This window comes from Alnus glutinosa, chromosome 6 (assembly GCF_958979055.1).
Source record: "Alnus glutinosa chromosome 6, dhAlnGlut1.1, whole genome shotgun sequence".
Taxonomy (NCBI): Eukaryota; Viridiplantae; Streptophyta; class Magnoliopsida; order Fagales; family Betulaceae; genus Alnus; species Alnus glutinosa.
This window is the reverse complement of record NC_084891.1, coordinates 30,003,366-30,019,197: the sequence shown is the minus strand read 5'-3', so window position 1 is coordinate 30,019,197 and position 15,832 is coordinate 30,003,366. Positions and strand designations below refer to the sequence as shown.

Sequence of the window (15,832 nt, the reverse complement as noted above, 5' to 3'; positions counted from 1 at the left end):
TACTACACCCATTTCATGTAGTGATTGCACAAAATCATAATCTTCTACCATTTGACTTGCACATCATATTTTTGGAAAATTTAGTATTAGCATAAGCAAATTGAACATCCAATGGCCAAATTGTTTATTAACACACTTCAGGAAGTTGTACGTCAAGTCAATGTTTGGTAGGAAGCCGGCGGTTGAAGCCAAAATTTGAGTTACCAAACGAGTTCCCTATTACGATATTGACTGAATTGAAGACGTGTTTCACGAAGTCACTCTCGTTCGTTTTAGTTGGAAAGAGAGGTAACAAACACGACGCAGTCATGCTTCAATTCAACAAAGACGGCACAGCTAAAGGATCGTATTGTCCTTCCAAAGCATTTGGTAGTACGTTGAAATTCCTTCGTCAAGTTTCAAACAAAAGTATGTTCAAAATTAACACTTGATGTTTAAGCTTGAGTCCAAAGAAAATGCTGGTGTTAGGCAGCTGTCTGAATAAAACAGAAATTTGTGTACTCTAATCGTGTGAGCTACAAGACTTACTTGTTTCGAAATATAAGATTCACTTATTCGGAATAAGTAATTAAGCTCGATCTCCCAATAGAGGGTGGTCTCTGCTCGTAATACTTACAAGAATAAAATTGCTGTTGGTTGATTCAAGTTATATGTAGCACATGTACAACGTAACATTAATTGTATGCTACTTTTCTAGATTTTTAGTCCATATATATATATATGCTTATATAATATTGAGTTTTTTACTGAATTTTCTTTTAAGAGTAATGTTATACATCACATTTTTATTTTACTTTATAAATGCAACATTGTTAATTAGTCTTTGATTTTCTTTTTTAATGAAAATATTCAAGAACTAATTGACAATGCCATGTCAAGAAAATAAAATAAAAATAAGACAAAAATATTATTTATATCATTTATCATTTTCGTAGAAAAGAAGAGAAAAGAAAACTGGGTGTCTTTTAGCCGATTTCATCGTCATGAGATCGCCATATATTCTTTCTTTCTCTCTCCTAGGTTATCATCGAAAAACCAACAGAGAAAGAATTCAAGGTCCCTTCTACCGACCTACCACAAGTGTCAAGCCTGTCCATAGAATACATACCAATATACCATGATGATGATTGATGACACACACCCATGGGCACCAAAAGTCCAACCCTTTCAACGAATCGAGGCAAAGCAAAAGCATATACGACAAGGATTTTTTATTTTTTTTTAAAAAGTCTTTCTAAACAATAAAAAATAATTTTTACCTTACATCATCAAAACATTATTTAAAACCAAAAATAAAAAATAAAAAAATTATCGAACATATATATATATATATATATATATATATATATATATATATATATATATATATATATATATATAGCACAAGCTTCCATACTATATGTTGAGTAATGCTACACATCATCCTCTTATCCACCTTTTATCCTCCCAAAATTGATGTGGCTCTTAAAATCACCATTGGATCAAAATTCAATAATAATCTATCATAAATTCAATGGTAATTTTAAGAGCCACATTAAATTTATGAGGAGAAAAAGAGGACAAGAAGATGATGTGTAGCATTACTCATACATGTTATATACGCAGATATTAATGTAATTGATGTATTGTTATTAAAATTATGAAATCCCGCATCTTCGAGGAATAACAGACTAGACTGGTCAATGGTCCACCCTTCCGTCACCATCGACGAAACTCCCAAATTATTTCCAAGTTGCAATAAATATATATAAACATATATCATATACAGCCCACAACCTCCACAAGGACCACAAGTAAAGGATTTTCAGCAGCTCGATCTTCCGGTACCTAAAGCCTAGAAAGACGGTAGGGAAGGGGCCCGAAGGCTTTTCAAGAATGGCGCTGAAAGTGCTTTCAGCGCTTGACACTGCAAGAACTCAGTTATACCACTTCAAGGCCATCATCGTAGCCGGCATGGGCCTCTTCACCGATGCCTACGACCTCTTCTGTATCCCTCCGATCTTGAGGCTGATTGGACGGGTGTACTACGAGAACGAGTCCGAGGACGAAGAGTACAAGATTCCGCCGGGCGTTGTGTCGACAATGGTGGCTATGTCTCTTTTGGGGACCGTGATTGGTCAACTCGTGTTTGGTAGGCTCGGTGACCTTGTCGGAAGGCGCCGCGTGTACGGGCTCGCATTGATGACCATGGTGCTCAGCTCCATAGGATGTGGGCTTTCGGTATGTACGACGAGGAGCTGCGTTCTGGTGAGTCTCGGGTTTTTCAGGTTCTTGTTGGGGATTGGGATTGGTGGAGACTACCCGTTATCGGCTACGATCATGTCGGAGTTCGCTAACAAGAAGACACGTGGAACGTTCATAGCTGCAGTTTTCACGATGCAGGGGTTTGGGATTTTGGCTGCTTCCGCGGTCACGATGGTGGTGTGTGCCGTATTTGAGCGTGCATCAGGCAATGCTGTTTCGAAAGATCCGACGCCCAGAGAAGCTGATATCGCATGGAGACTGATACTAATGCTGGGTGCTGTCCCAGCTGGGTTGACATATTACTGGCGGATGATGATGCCTGAAACTGCCAGGTACCACTCAATATTTCCTCTATCCTCTTCCTTTCTTTTCTTTGTTCAGATTTTCTATTCGTCAATATTATTTGTCTTTATGAAGTGTACAACTCAAATGACATGAAAGCATTTGTCTTTTTGTTTGTGTTTTTTTTTTTAAAAAAAAAATATTTTGATGTGATATAATTTCAAATATTTTGTGTTTTAAGTTATTTATAATTATTTTTAATTTCAAAACATGTAATTATTATTATTTTTATTTTTAACAAAGATAAAAAGTGTTTAATTTTATGTCATCTAATTTAAATGCTTGTAATGTCACTATCAAGATTCAAGACACCAACAATAATGAGTTAATTGTGCAGAACACAAGTTGGGTGGCACATTTTCAATCCACAAACTCACATCCTCAAAAGACATTTATAAAATTACAAATTTGCATTTTTAATACAAATTAAATAATAATAGAAAAAGATTTAAATTTGACTCTTAATCCACCGTAGAACTCTTATTAATTTAATGACCAAATGGGAATACTTAATTAACAACGACTATTCTATAGAATTGTATAATTAAGGCGATGAAACATTAGTCAGATTTACACTCAATAATTCTAATAAATAAAATACATAACACATCTTATCAATAAGCAAATCAATCATGCCAACACTTCAAATGAATAGATCATCTTCATCATTTCAAGCTAGTGAAATAAATTGTTGTCTTATCTAGTGTTATAAATGATGTTACGTAATACATATGTTATACATATGTTGACACATTATTCAAAAAGTTTGAATGATATGACATCATTTATACCGTTAGATGTAACATATTAAATCATAACAACTATTTCAAATGGAATGAATGATCATGTATTTATGAATTATGATCAAGGTATTATTTTTGTGAAACTTGAACAACCTAATAAAGGGGGCCGTCGAGCCATCTATTCTAGGCAGCCTGAAATACGGGACCCACCTACATAGGGCAGGTGGGCCCCACAATTCCATCTATTAGGCTATCAGGATTTCGCACTAGAATTCAAACAAGTCTAAAATCTAGAAAGAGTTGCAGGACCACCTAGATAGCTAAGTCCCACATTTCAAGCCTAATTTATGTGAAATTCGGAAAGCCTAATAAAAGATTTAATTAGAATCCCGATCCATTAACCGGAAACGACAAAGGAGATCGAGATGGGTTTGAAGATAGAACAGATTTGTGTACAATATTTGCAGATCAATTTTTGATATGTTGATTTCATTGATATGCATAACAGATATACAGCTTTGGTTGAGCAAAATTATCTCCAGGCAGCTAAGGACATGGAGAAAGTGTTGGAAGTTTCGATAAGTCAGATAGAAGAAGACAGCCCACCGCCACAAAATCCACCATCTTATCCCCTCCTCTCAAAGCAGTTCGTTCGTCGCCATGGGCGTGATCTATTCTCTTGCGCCGCCTCATGGTTCCTTGTTGACATTGTCTTTTACAGCAACAATCTCTTCCAGTCTCAGATATACAAACGTTATGTCCCAGGGAGTGATAAAGTGAATGCCTATCAAGATGCTTTCAATGTAGCAAAACTCCAAGCGATTGTAGCAATCTGTTCCACAATTCCAGGCTACTGGTTCACTGTCTATTTCATCGATCGCATTGGAAGAGTCAAAATCCAACTAATGGGTTTTTTCTTGATGGCAGTTGTTTATTTAGCGATTGGGATACCCTACAACATGTACTGGGGAGAAAACACAAATGTAGGTTTCATGATGCTCTACGGGCTCATCTTTTTCTTCTCCAATTTCGGGCCAAACGCTACCACTTTCATCGTGCCGGCGGAACTCTTTCCTGCTAGATTTAGATCAACATGTCACGGCATTTCTGGTGCTGCTGGGAAGGTGGGGGCAATTATTGGGTCTATTGGGTTTCTGTGGGCTTCGCATAACCGGAAAGAGGATGGTTACCCCAAAGCAATAGGAATGCCTGCCTCTTTGGTGATTCTGAGCGGAGTTTGTATTGCCGGAATGGTGGTAACGAAGTTTTTCACACGAGAAACGATGGGGAGATCATTAGAGGAGAATGAGACTGATGAAGAGCGTACATACTGAGCTTGCTTTTATGCAGTCACATTCGTTTATTGCTGCCTAGAGCTTTCTCTACCTCTCTCCTTCTCATCATCCACAAGCCCGGCTACAGGAAATGAATGCATGATGTTTAGGACTTTGTACATGCTGGAGAATCGTCTGCACATAAAGAGTAAGAAATACCGAGTCTTAGGCCAACACTTTTCCTTGTCGTTTGGTCATACCGAATTGTAATATTTTCAACAAAAGTTGGGCTCAAATGTGTATGTTTGATTTTGGGTTTTGATGGTCCAACCTGTTGGATTTTCAATCTTATGTGGTTGTGCTACAGCCTCCGTAACGAAAAAAAAAAAGAAAAATAAACGAGAATAATAAATTTTGATAGAATAATTCAAAAAATTTTAAACTTCCTAATTTTAAGGTAATTTGAGAAACGAACCCTAAACTTCTTAAAACAATTATTAGAGTTGAATCATAATCTTTTCATATTTTTGTTAATCAATTCTCATGTTTGAATAATATAGGTAATTAAACAAATGTGGAGAAAATGGAAGTCTAGGTTGTAGGATCGTACCCTATCCCATGGTTGAGAGACACTAATGTGCATTGATGAGATCTGGCCAGCTGAGTAGGACATGGGCCGATGATTCAGGTTTAAAAATGACCAACTATCAATCTGGTCACTAAAAAAGAAAAACAAAAAAATATATTAAAGGATTGATTAGTACCGTATAAGATGAGATAGTAGTCAACTAAGAGAATGATTTTTAATATATATATATATTTTTTTTTATTGAGTAATTCACAATGATATAAAAGATAAAAAGTATTGACACTCTAGAAAGCTGAAATTGCATGGAAGTTGATATTGATGTTGGGTACAATTCCAGCTCCAATAATGTTCTTTTATTTTTGGTTAAATATAAATTTATTCTCTAACTAATCACGTTATTTTATTTGGGAGTTTTTAAATTTGATTTTTAATTCTTTGAATCTATCAATTTTTATTTTTTTTATTTCAATCATTCAATTCCATTCAAAATCGTTAAAAATAGTGATGTGGAAGGTTCATGGGATGATTCATGAACCATCACTGGTGGAATAATAATATAAAAGAGATTTATGTGTTGGCGACTGAACCAAGTAGAAAGAAAGAAAAATATGTTGAATAAATATTCAGCAGGTTGCTAATTGCTATACTTAATTGGTCAACCATCTTCGTTGACATGTTTAAACTTGAGTAGTCCAAATTAAGAACCTCTCTTTTTTAGAGAGAGAACGTCTGAAACTTTTAGAGAGAGAGAGACCTCCGTGTGAGTTTGTTTTCGCCGGAGGGGGAGGCCTTACGCCTCCCCCCCTCGGCGCTGGTTTTGTCCCCGAGCCTCCGTGGGCGAGGGTGATTTTTGTCCCCCTGGTTTTGTTTCCAGTGGTGGTTTCTTCCTCCTGGATCTAGATCCGGTGGAGGTTGTGTCGTTTTTCTTTGTTTTGTTGTTGTTTGTTTGGTGCAAACAGGAGATTCCTGGTCCAGGACCGTGGTGATCGGCGGGCGATGGTGATTTCCTGCAGAGATGTTGTCAAAGCTAGATCTACAAGACTCGGCTGGAATTTCTCCGACAAGTACCTTTCTGTTGTGGTCGCTGGCCTCCTCTGGTCATGGTGGTCGCTTGAAGAGCCCGTGCAGTCGTTCTGGTTTTGATGCGTGACCAGCACGCGCCGGGGTTTATTTCTCAGTTCATGCGCGTGTGGGTCACCGGTCACTTATCCGGTCTCGGATAGTGACGATCTAGACCTTTGGAGGTTGTCCAACGCAAGGGGGTCCCCGGTGAAGGTGCGTGCTCCACACGCTTGGCTCCGGCGGCGGTTCTTCCGGCTCTTGTCTTCCTGGGGTTTTCTATTTGCCTTTGTTTGTAAATTCTTGCTCTTATTCACAGTCTACCGCAATGGTAGCTGCTTCAAGCTAGTTTTCTAGCTTTGTGGGTAGAGAATCTTTTTCTCTACCCACTCCGACAGCCTTCGGGCTTTGTATCTCGCCTTCGGGCGTTAGCATGGTTGTATTTGGGTGCCTGTATTTGGTTCTCTGTGTAATGTTCGTCCTGATTGTAACCCTTTTGGGGCGATTTCTTGTAATGAAGATGGCTCTTTGCTTGTTCAAAAAAAAAAAAAAAAAAAATTAAGACGTGTCACTGGCTCCCACTGTGGGGACTGGGGAGGTCCCCACTGGTATATACTAGTGAGAACTCAGAAGAAGAAGAAGAAGAATAATAGGTCCACGTACTCCGCAATCCGCATAGACTGAATCTGAATCTAAATCCTTAACCTATCGAGTTCTCAAATTTTAATTTGTTGATTGGCTTAATTACTTTTCTTTTTTTTTTTTTTTCCTTCTTGAATTTTTATTTTTTTATTTATTTTTTTTTATTTTTTTTTTTTCACTTTGGTTTCGTTTTCGATTATAGGTGGTATCTCACTAATGGGCATATTACGTACATCTGTCAATCTGTCGTCAATAAAACTAACAGATTTCACGATGCTCTATGGGCTAATCTTTTTTTTTTTTTTTTTTCTCAAATTTTGGACCAAACATGATGTGGTTGTTTTCAAACTCAATAATAATACCACTCGCAATAGTGCGAATCACTGTAGGATAGTGTCTACATTGAGGGTGTCGATACACATGGATTGTATTGGTTGTATCTATTAAGCTTTAATAAAATCAATTCTAATTTATCCCTAGAAAATGATGTTTTTGTGATTTTTGTTTTTTAAACTAACAGAAATTAAGTGCTGGAAAATAAATTAAAGTTGAACTTAATGAGATGGAAAATAGGGAATTGATTTCACCGCTATTCTTGTAACAATGACTATCATATTAACATGTGATATTCATTCTAGGCATGATACTACTTGTGTGTGTTTGTCAGGCACACAACAATGTGTCAAGAAAATACAATCATAAATAAATAAGTGTAATCCATCATTACTAAGCATGAACTATCAAATTCATTAACTTTAATTGGTTACATACAAACAATGATTTAGTGTAGCTCATGTTAGGATTAGTACAAATCATTTACCTAAATTACTCTAATCTAAAATGTAGCATGACTTGTTTATCCTAGGCATGAATTATCAAAATCAATTATTGCATGTTCAAATAATATCATTGCATAACCATTACATTTATTATCTTTTGAACAATAAATATAATTTGAGTACAATCAAAATAAAAAGCTTTCTCATAGACAAGATAAACATTTTATCAAGATTGCATTAAACATTAAAACCAATTACAAAAATGTAATCCTCATAGTTACACAGTCACCAATGCCTAATTAAAATAGAAAAATCCTAAAGAAAAACAATTAAGTCATTGATACTTTGATAGGGTTTATCAAAACCCTATGGAGAGCTTAACCATTCATGGAGGTCCTTGGATCACTTAATGTTATTGAGCACTCCATACACGAGCACTGACCACGAACACTCTCCCTCTTTCACGTCCTGTTTTTTCTCTGTTCTTCTTCCTAAAAAAAACTAACCTAAAGACTAAAAAATGACTAAGAGGAAGGAGAGAGCCCAAATGGACGTTGGATTCACACACACACACATATAAAAGAAGAGGTTTCTTCATTATGAGGTAAGGCATCTCCGATGATCGTTCCGCACTGCCCAAAGGTCAAGGAATTCTGCGTCTGATTTTATTCCATGCTTTTTCATCAGTTGTTAGAATTGTTGCGTGCAATTCTGCATTTCAGCACCGCTTTGTCGCTCGATCGACATGATGCGTCGATCGATCGACCAATCGCTCGATCTATTGAATTGGTCGATCGATTGACTTCGATCTTGCAAAATTCTTCATCCGTTTTAAGCTCAATTCTGAAGGTTTTTTTGATCTTTTTCCTTTAACCACATGAAAATATTAAAAACACTAAAACAAAGCAAAATGTTATATTACAATGAAATTAAGGGTTTAACAATAGCAAATTAAGAAGCTTGAATGTCCAACATTCAAGACCTATCAATATTTCGTGTCCCGCATGCACCCTCCATCTTTTTGTTCAAAATTTTTCAAACTCATTTTATTTTTTTCTTCTCTCTTCTTCCTTTCTCCCTATCCTTTGTATAAAATGTAGCCACTGGCCACTGCCCTTACGAAATTCAAGCAACTCCTTTCTCTCTTCTTTCTTTTTCTTCTTTCTTCTTTCTTGTTTCTCCTATTCTCACCCAAACACAGAGATGAAAAGAGAGTTTGAGAGAGGGTGAGACTGAGAGATCGAGATCGAGAGAGAAGAGAGTCTGAGAGAGGGTGAGACGGAGAAGGAGAGATCGAGAGTGAGGGAGTTCGAGAGAGAGAGCTGGGAGCCAGGAGAAATGCCGGTCGGAGCAGAGAGGAGATCCGATGAACCCGTGACCCAGAGACCTGATCTTCCATGGATTGACAACCGATGGAGCTAGAAGCCGATTTCAGGCGACAGGGCAAGGAGTCGACAACCACAGAACCAAGGGAGGCTTCCAGTGGAATTTTCGGCAGCCTGAGACATGATTTTCGGTTGATTTTATTGGAAAATCCTCTAAGTAAATAACTCTTGTAAATTAGTTTAATTTATTAGTTGATTTTATGATTTGGTGTTTTGGATTTCGATCGGCTGTGTAAGGTTGGTTCATCTTTGGAATCTCCAGACTTTGATTCGGCTGTAATTTGTTGCAAAAAACCTTCTGCTCTTAGCTGAAGTGTTTGGTTTTATTTCTGGGTAATTGTTGGTGTTCGGCTTTTGCCTTCAGATGTTCTGTGGCTGTTTTGGGTGGGGTTTTGTTGGGTGTAGCTTCTATTTGTTTGTTGCTGTGTTTTGCTTTAAAAAAATAATGATATTTTTTTTAAAAAGTAAAAATAAATAAATTTAGAGCCATTTTAGGGTCTTTAAAACGGCTCCAATTAGTTAGAGTTGTTTTGGATGTCCAAAACGGCTCAAATCGGTTTGAACTGTTTCTACCAAAGCAGCTCAAACCGGTTTGAGCCGTTTTTGCTAAAACAACTCCTACCGATTTGAGCTGTTTTTACCAAAGTGGTTCAAACCGGTTTAAGCCGTTTTTGTTAAAACGGCTCTAATATTAGAGCCGTTTTAGTTCAAAGCGGCTTAAACTGAGACTTTAATACGCAATATATTGAGCCATTTTGAAATCGGCTCCAAACATTTTGAGCCGTTTAAGGCCTTGGTACAACCTTGGTACAGGTGAGAGTCGTGAGAGCAACCCCTACTATGGGTACATGCACCAAGGTCTAACTACATAATTAACGTACACATTGACATTCATGACAGATATACAGCTTTGGTAGAGCAAAATTATGTTCAGGCAGCTGAGGACATGGAGAAAGTTTTAGACATTTCGACGAGCCAGATAGAAGAAGACATTCCAACGCCACAAGATCCACCATTAATTTTATCCGATCCCCTCCTCTCCAAGCAGTTCGTTGGTCGCCATGGGCGTGATCTATTCTCTTGCGCCACCTCATGGTTCCTTGTTGACATTGTCTTTTACAGCAACAATCTCTTCCAGTCTCAGATATCTCGATACTATCTCACAGGGAGAGATGAAGTGAATGCCTATCAAGGTGCTTTCAACGTAGCAAAACTCCAAGCAATTGTAGCAATCTGTTTCACAATTAATTCCAGGCTAGCTACTGGGTCACTGTCTATTTCATCGATCGCATTGGAAGGGTGAAAATCCAACAAATGGGTTTTTTCTTCATGGCAGTTGTTTATTTAGCAATTGGGATACCCTATAGCATGTATTGTGACGATCACACAAATGCAGCTTTCATGATCCTCTACGGGCTCATCTTTTTCTTCTCAAATTTCGGACCAAACGCTACCACTTTCATCGTGCCGGCGGAACTGTTTCCTGCAAGATTTAGATGAAGATGTCATGGCATTTCTGGTGCAAGTGGGAAATGATGGGGAGATCATTAGAGGAGAATGAGATTGATGGTGAACCCAATGAGCTTGCTTTTATGCAGCCACATTAATCTCTCTCTCTCCCTGTGTTTGTGTTTTTTATTATCAAAGGCATGCATGATGAGTCTCCCTTATCTCCATCTCATCAAGGCAGAACCTGTGATTGTAATGGAAGTGGCAGAATTCTTGTGTACGTGTAAAGATGGAAAATCGTTTGTACATAAGAGTGGAAGGACGTTTGCCATGGCGCACTATTTTCTTCTGAATTTCCGAGTCTCAGACATATAGAAATTGATAATAAAATAAAGAGATAAAAGAAAAGGACCAAATATAAAAATTAAGGTAGTTCGGCCTATAGTTTACATCAACAAGTTAAATCTTTATAAATTATATCTTTCCTTCGTAATATGATTTGAGTACAATGCTCTATTTATAGAGCTTTACATATGTTTGGGACCCTATTTTTTTAACAACATTATTGGTCAACGTATCAACAATTATTGTTAAAAATAGGATCCCACTACACTCTTTCTACTATCTCTCACATTATTGGTCCAAGTAGACAATGGTGAGATATGAGTGGGATGAGAGTGTACAACCAATCATTTCTCTTGACATAATTGCAGGGTTTTGACCGTTCCGACCCGTTGGGGCACCCATATATGTAGTGGACCTAGTCAGCTTAATTAGTTCATAAATTACTTGGGTCTTGGAAATAATTAAGAATCCAACCATCTAAAAAAAAAAAACAAGAAGAATCCAACCATACTAATTAAGAGTTATACGTGGATCGAATTAGCTTAATTATGATTAGGGTTCTCTTAAAAAAAAAATTATGATAAGGGTTAAATAGAGTATTGGTACATGTGATTTAAAGTTTTTATTTTTTTTGCCACCTATGCTTCAACTCATATCGTATATGGTATCTGGGCTATCGGAAAAGACAGAAATAATACATTCGTCCAAATTTTCGTCTAAAAACTAACTGTAATCCACGTATCTACTTTCAAGTATTGACAAATGTCATATGCATTAAAAAAATTAAAAAATTAAAAATTAAAAGCTTTAAAAATTAAAAAAATTGAAAAGAATAAAACTTTTTTTTTTTAAAGTATTAAAAACTTACCAAAAAAAAATTGGAAAAAAGAGAGGAGGGGAGCCACCCCCTTGGCCGGTCTGGGGGTGGCTGAACCACTCTCATGGCCTATGAGGGTGGTTCGGCCACCCCTAATTAACTGCCAAAGAACCAAAAAAAAAAAAAAAAAATGATTGGGGTTTTGCCCTTGGGGATTGCGAAACCATTTCTGTACTTTTTTATAGGTCAGTGCTATCTGTGATACAAATTGAATTACATAAAACAAAAAATAAAAATTTTAGACAACAAGAAACAAAAATGTGTTTAACTGTTATGATTAAGACTCCAGTCCCACTATTTTCAAGAACCCATCTCCATGTTTCGCAACCCAAACACCCCATCAACTACGACGACTACAAACTTGATGGGTTCGGGTTCAAGTCAGAGGGCCAGTGGGAAGAGGCCGGAGTCTTGGGACGAGAAGACAAATTAGTTGCTATATCCTATATATATATATATATATATAGAATTAGAGGCTGTGTTCTTGGGGCTCTATTTGGAGAGACCAGAGAGATTATTGTACGGTGTCGTTTAAGGAATCGGTGTAAGTTTACTTAATTTGTGAAATTTTGTGTTATGTTTTAGGCCGAATGAGTTTTTATTGTGGTTGATATATATAGATCGATTCATCTATTTCTGACCTCCAAAACTCATTAAAAGAACAAAATCAAATAACAAAGTAAACGAGAAATTAGACTTAATTACCGCAGTGATCGACTTAATTACTTTAGTTCTCAAAATGGCAATTATTAAAAACAAATGAATGATGGGACTCTTTGCAATTCTAAAATTCGGTGTAATTTTCAATAAACATAAACTGCATACCACTTGAATTGCTTCTTCTTAAACGCAATTTTCAGCTTTTTTGGGTTTTTTTTTTTTTTTTTTTTTTTTTTTTCAAAGTGCATTTGTCCATCTGAAACGCAAGTCCGAACAAGTTCCGATTAGACTAAGAGTTGTAGGAGTCTTATTGGATGAATATAAAAGCAAATAAAGATATATAGAGACAAAAATTAAAAGAGAAATAGGTCGTCTAATTCTCTCTTTTTTAACCTATTATTTTTGGGTTATGGGCATCATCAAATGAGGTTAGGGTTAGTGGGTGAAAATTGTTAGGCTATGCGGAGCTTGGTTTTTGTGTCCGACCCGGTCTGCAACAAACCCGGTTCGATATTGGAAGTGCTACAATTTAAATGAGTTTTTATTATTATTATTATTATTATTATTATTATTATTATTATTATTATTATTATCATTATTATTATTCTTTCTTTCTTTCTTCTTTCTTTCTAAGGTTTAGTCCATGCATGGAGCAGAGTGTTGGGCTGAGATGCCTGTGCGGAAATTTGTTGATCAGTTTTAGTGTTTTGACCCAATTAATTAAGGGTCGTATTTATAGGGGTGCTGTGATCAAGTAGGTTTCGCAAAAATTCAAAGACACATGATTAATCTACAATATATTAGATCATATTCTTGTTATATATATGTGTATATGTATACGGTCTAGCATGTATATTTAACATTGTCTTAGATTGTCATAAATTCTAGATATATAATAGTATAAATACGAGGTAGTTTGTATTAGTATAGTAGGAATTGATAAGCTTAAGTTTTGCTTAATTGGTCTCGATCAATTGTGTTTTTTTTTTTTCAGAAACTTCTTTTGACTATTTTCTTTACATCGTCTACTGAAAGTACTATCTCATGTACGTACACGTACACACCTCCCCTTCTCATATGCATAGTTACTCTCATTCGCATTGTGAGTACTCGTAGTTTTCAATCTAGAATAGTTAATTAAAATCCATTTTATATAGTTTAGTTAACGAGTTTTAAAATGCACTATACATCTAATTATCTATTTTTAACTCTATATTTTTTTTTTATTACTTTTCATTAATTTTTTTCATTATAGTATTTTTCTTTCACGTGGGTCTCGCTTGATACCTCCACTACTTTACACACTTTCCCTTAAATCTCTACTATAATTAAAGGAAGAACGTGGAGTGGTGGAGGGAAAAAAGAAAAAAAAAAAAAACAAAGTTGAAAAGGTGGAGATAAAGAATAAAAATAAAAAAATAAAAAATAGATAAGTGAATAATATAACTCTACTTGTAGAGTTGCACTATTTATGGAATTAAGAAAAATCTATTCTAGAGTTGGAATACATAAACTGATTGAGTCTTTTTTTAACACTTTTTTTAACTATTCTAACTTAAAGTTGCAAATAGATAATCTATTGGGAGTGTTAATTCATAGTTGTTAACTAATTAACTTTATTTTAAAATCAACGGTATTCGCATTTTTCCATTATTTCGTTTTCACGATGTATTAAAAAATCTAAAATGAATCCTTTTCATATATATATATATATAACTTGTCTTGGAAGTAAATTAAAAGTAAAGTCCAACCCATAAAAAACAAGAGAAACACCCAAAACGACCGAACGGAACTAGGATAAGATCGATCCTCGTTGTTCCCTTCTCACGACAGACAAATTATGACATCAATACATATATTGAGTCCGATCCGAATATCCGTGGAATCATGGGACGCAAATAGTCAATACTCGGCTCATCGGTCGTCACCATCAACGAAATTACCTGCGCAGGTATCGTCTAATCGTTCCATGTAGAAAGGATTTGAGGTCACGCCAGGCACCAAGAACATCAATGTTCAGCATGTTCAATCAAAGTGGATAATCTGTTTAATTGAACCATTTACTAATCAAATAAAAATCAAAAATCAAAAATCAAAAGAAGTTAATATGGGTGGTTAGACCTAACCAATCCATAAACGGTAAATCGTTTAATTAATACTTTAATATTATTTTTTACGTGTGGGCTCAATTTCTCTTCTTCTTTTTTTTTTATTTTTTTTTATTTTTATATATATATAATAGGTAAGACTCAATATATGAAGTATTAATTAAAATGTGAAACTCAAAAATGCATGCAAATAGCCACGTGCAGTTTGACACGTGTACAGTGTCGTACACGTGTCAAACAGTTAGACACGTGCATTTTGACACGCGTGATACGCGTGTCAAATGTGCATGTCACGAACTGCACAATTTGACACGTGTATTAGAATACACGTCTCAAACGGTTTGACACGTGTATGAAAATACTTGTGTCAAAACGGTTTGACACGTGTATTCTAATACACGTGTCAAATTGCTTTTTTTAAAAAAAAAAATTCTAAATTGTTAGCCACGTGTATACATACACGTGGCTAAATGTATTGCTTTAAAAAAAAGAAAATTGACACATGCAGAATATTTAAATAACAATTTTCTTTTAAATAGCAATATTTTAAAATAACCAGTTTCGAAACTGGTTCACTTAGAACTGGCCGGTGGTCGTCCAATTAGAACTGGCCGGTGGTCCGGTATTGACGAGAGAGAGAGAGAGAGAGCGAGAGACAGAGAGGGCGAGAGAGAGAGAGATAGAGCGAGAGACAGTGTTGACGTACGGAGAGCGAGAGACAGAGAGTGAGAGAGAGCGAGAGACAGAGACAGAGAGGCGAGAGACAGAGAGCGAGAGAGTGAGAGAGAGCGAGAGACAGAGACAGAGAGAGTGACGGAGAGCGAGAGACAGAGAGCGAGAGAGTGAGAGATCGAGAGTGGGTTGGAGTGGCTGTGAACCTGCGTGAGAGGGAGGGCTGATCGGCTCGGTGAGCTCAGGGGAACCCAACCCTGCCCCCACCTCGCCGAGTTCCACTCCAGGAACGGCGCAAAGCCGTTCCGGGCCCTACAGAACTGCCTCCGAGTGAAACCACCCAGCAGGTACGCTGCAGTCCGACGGAACCCGACTGACTTCCGGCGGCTCCAGTGATCTTCCAGCGAAACCCGTGAGGAGAGGATACCAGAACCGCGACCCAGCCGGCCCTCCGGCGTGACCCCGCGAGAGACAGAGACAGAGAGGCGAGAGAGAGAGGTGAGAGCGCGCAGAGAGAGAGAGAGAGAGCGAACGAGAGTACTGTATAAAACAAAAAAAAAAAAAAAATCTTTTTGAATGCTCATCAGGTGGGCGCGGGATAACTCCCGCGCGCCTACCTACACCATTCCGGGACGTGTATTTAAATACACGTCCCCAATTGTTA

At 36.8% G+C, this 15,832-nt stretch overlaps 1 protein-coding gene across 1 annotated transcript; it reads left to right on the top strand.

The window, feature by feature from the left end:
* Positions 1-1,802: 1,802 nt before the first annotated feature.
* Positions 1,803-4,887, top strand: LOC133871276 (probable inorganic phosphate transporter 1-9). Its single transcript, XM_062308682.1, has 2 exons — positions 1,803-2,576; positions 3,838-4,887. The coding sequence occupies exons 1-2, from the start codon at positions 1,876-1,878 to the stop codon at positions 4,661-4,663; spliced, it is 1,527 nt and encodes a 508-aa protein (XP_062164666.1). The 5' UTR covers positions 1,803-1,875; the 3' UTR covers positions 4,664-4,887.
* The last annotated feature ends 10,945 nt before the right edge of the window (positions 4,888-15,832 follow it).

Coding starts and splice junctions, on each gene's coding strand:
- LOC133871276 (XM_062308682.1), top strand. CDS start 1,876: ATGGCGCTGAAAGTGCTTTCAGCGCTTGACACTGCAAGAACTCAGTTA. Junction 2,577..3,837: donor ATGATGCCTGAAACTGCCAG/GTACCACTCAAT, acceptor TATGCATAACAG/ATATACAGCTTTGGTTGAGC.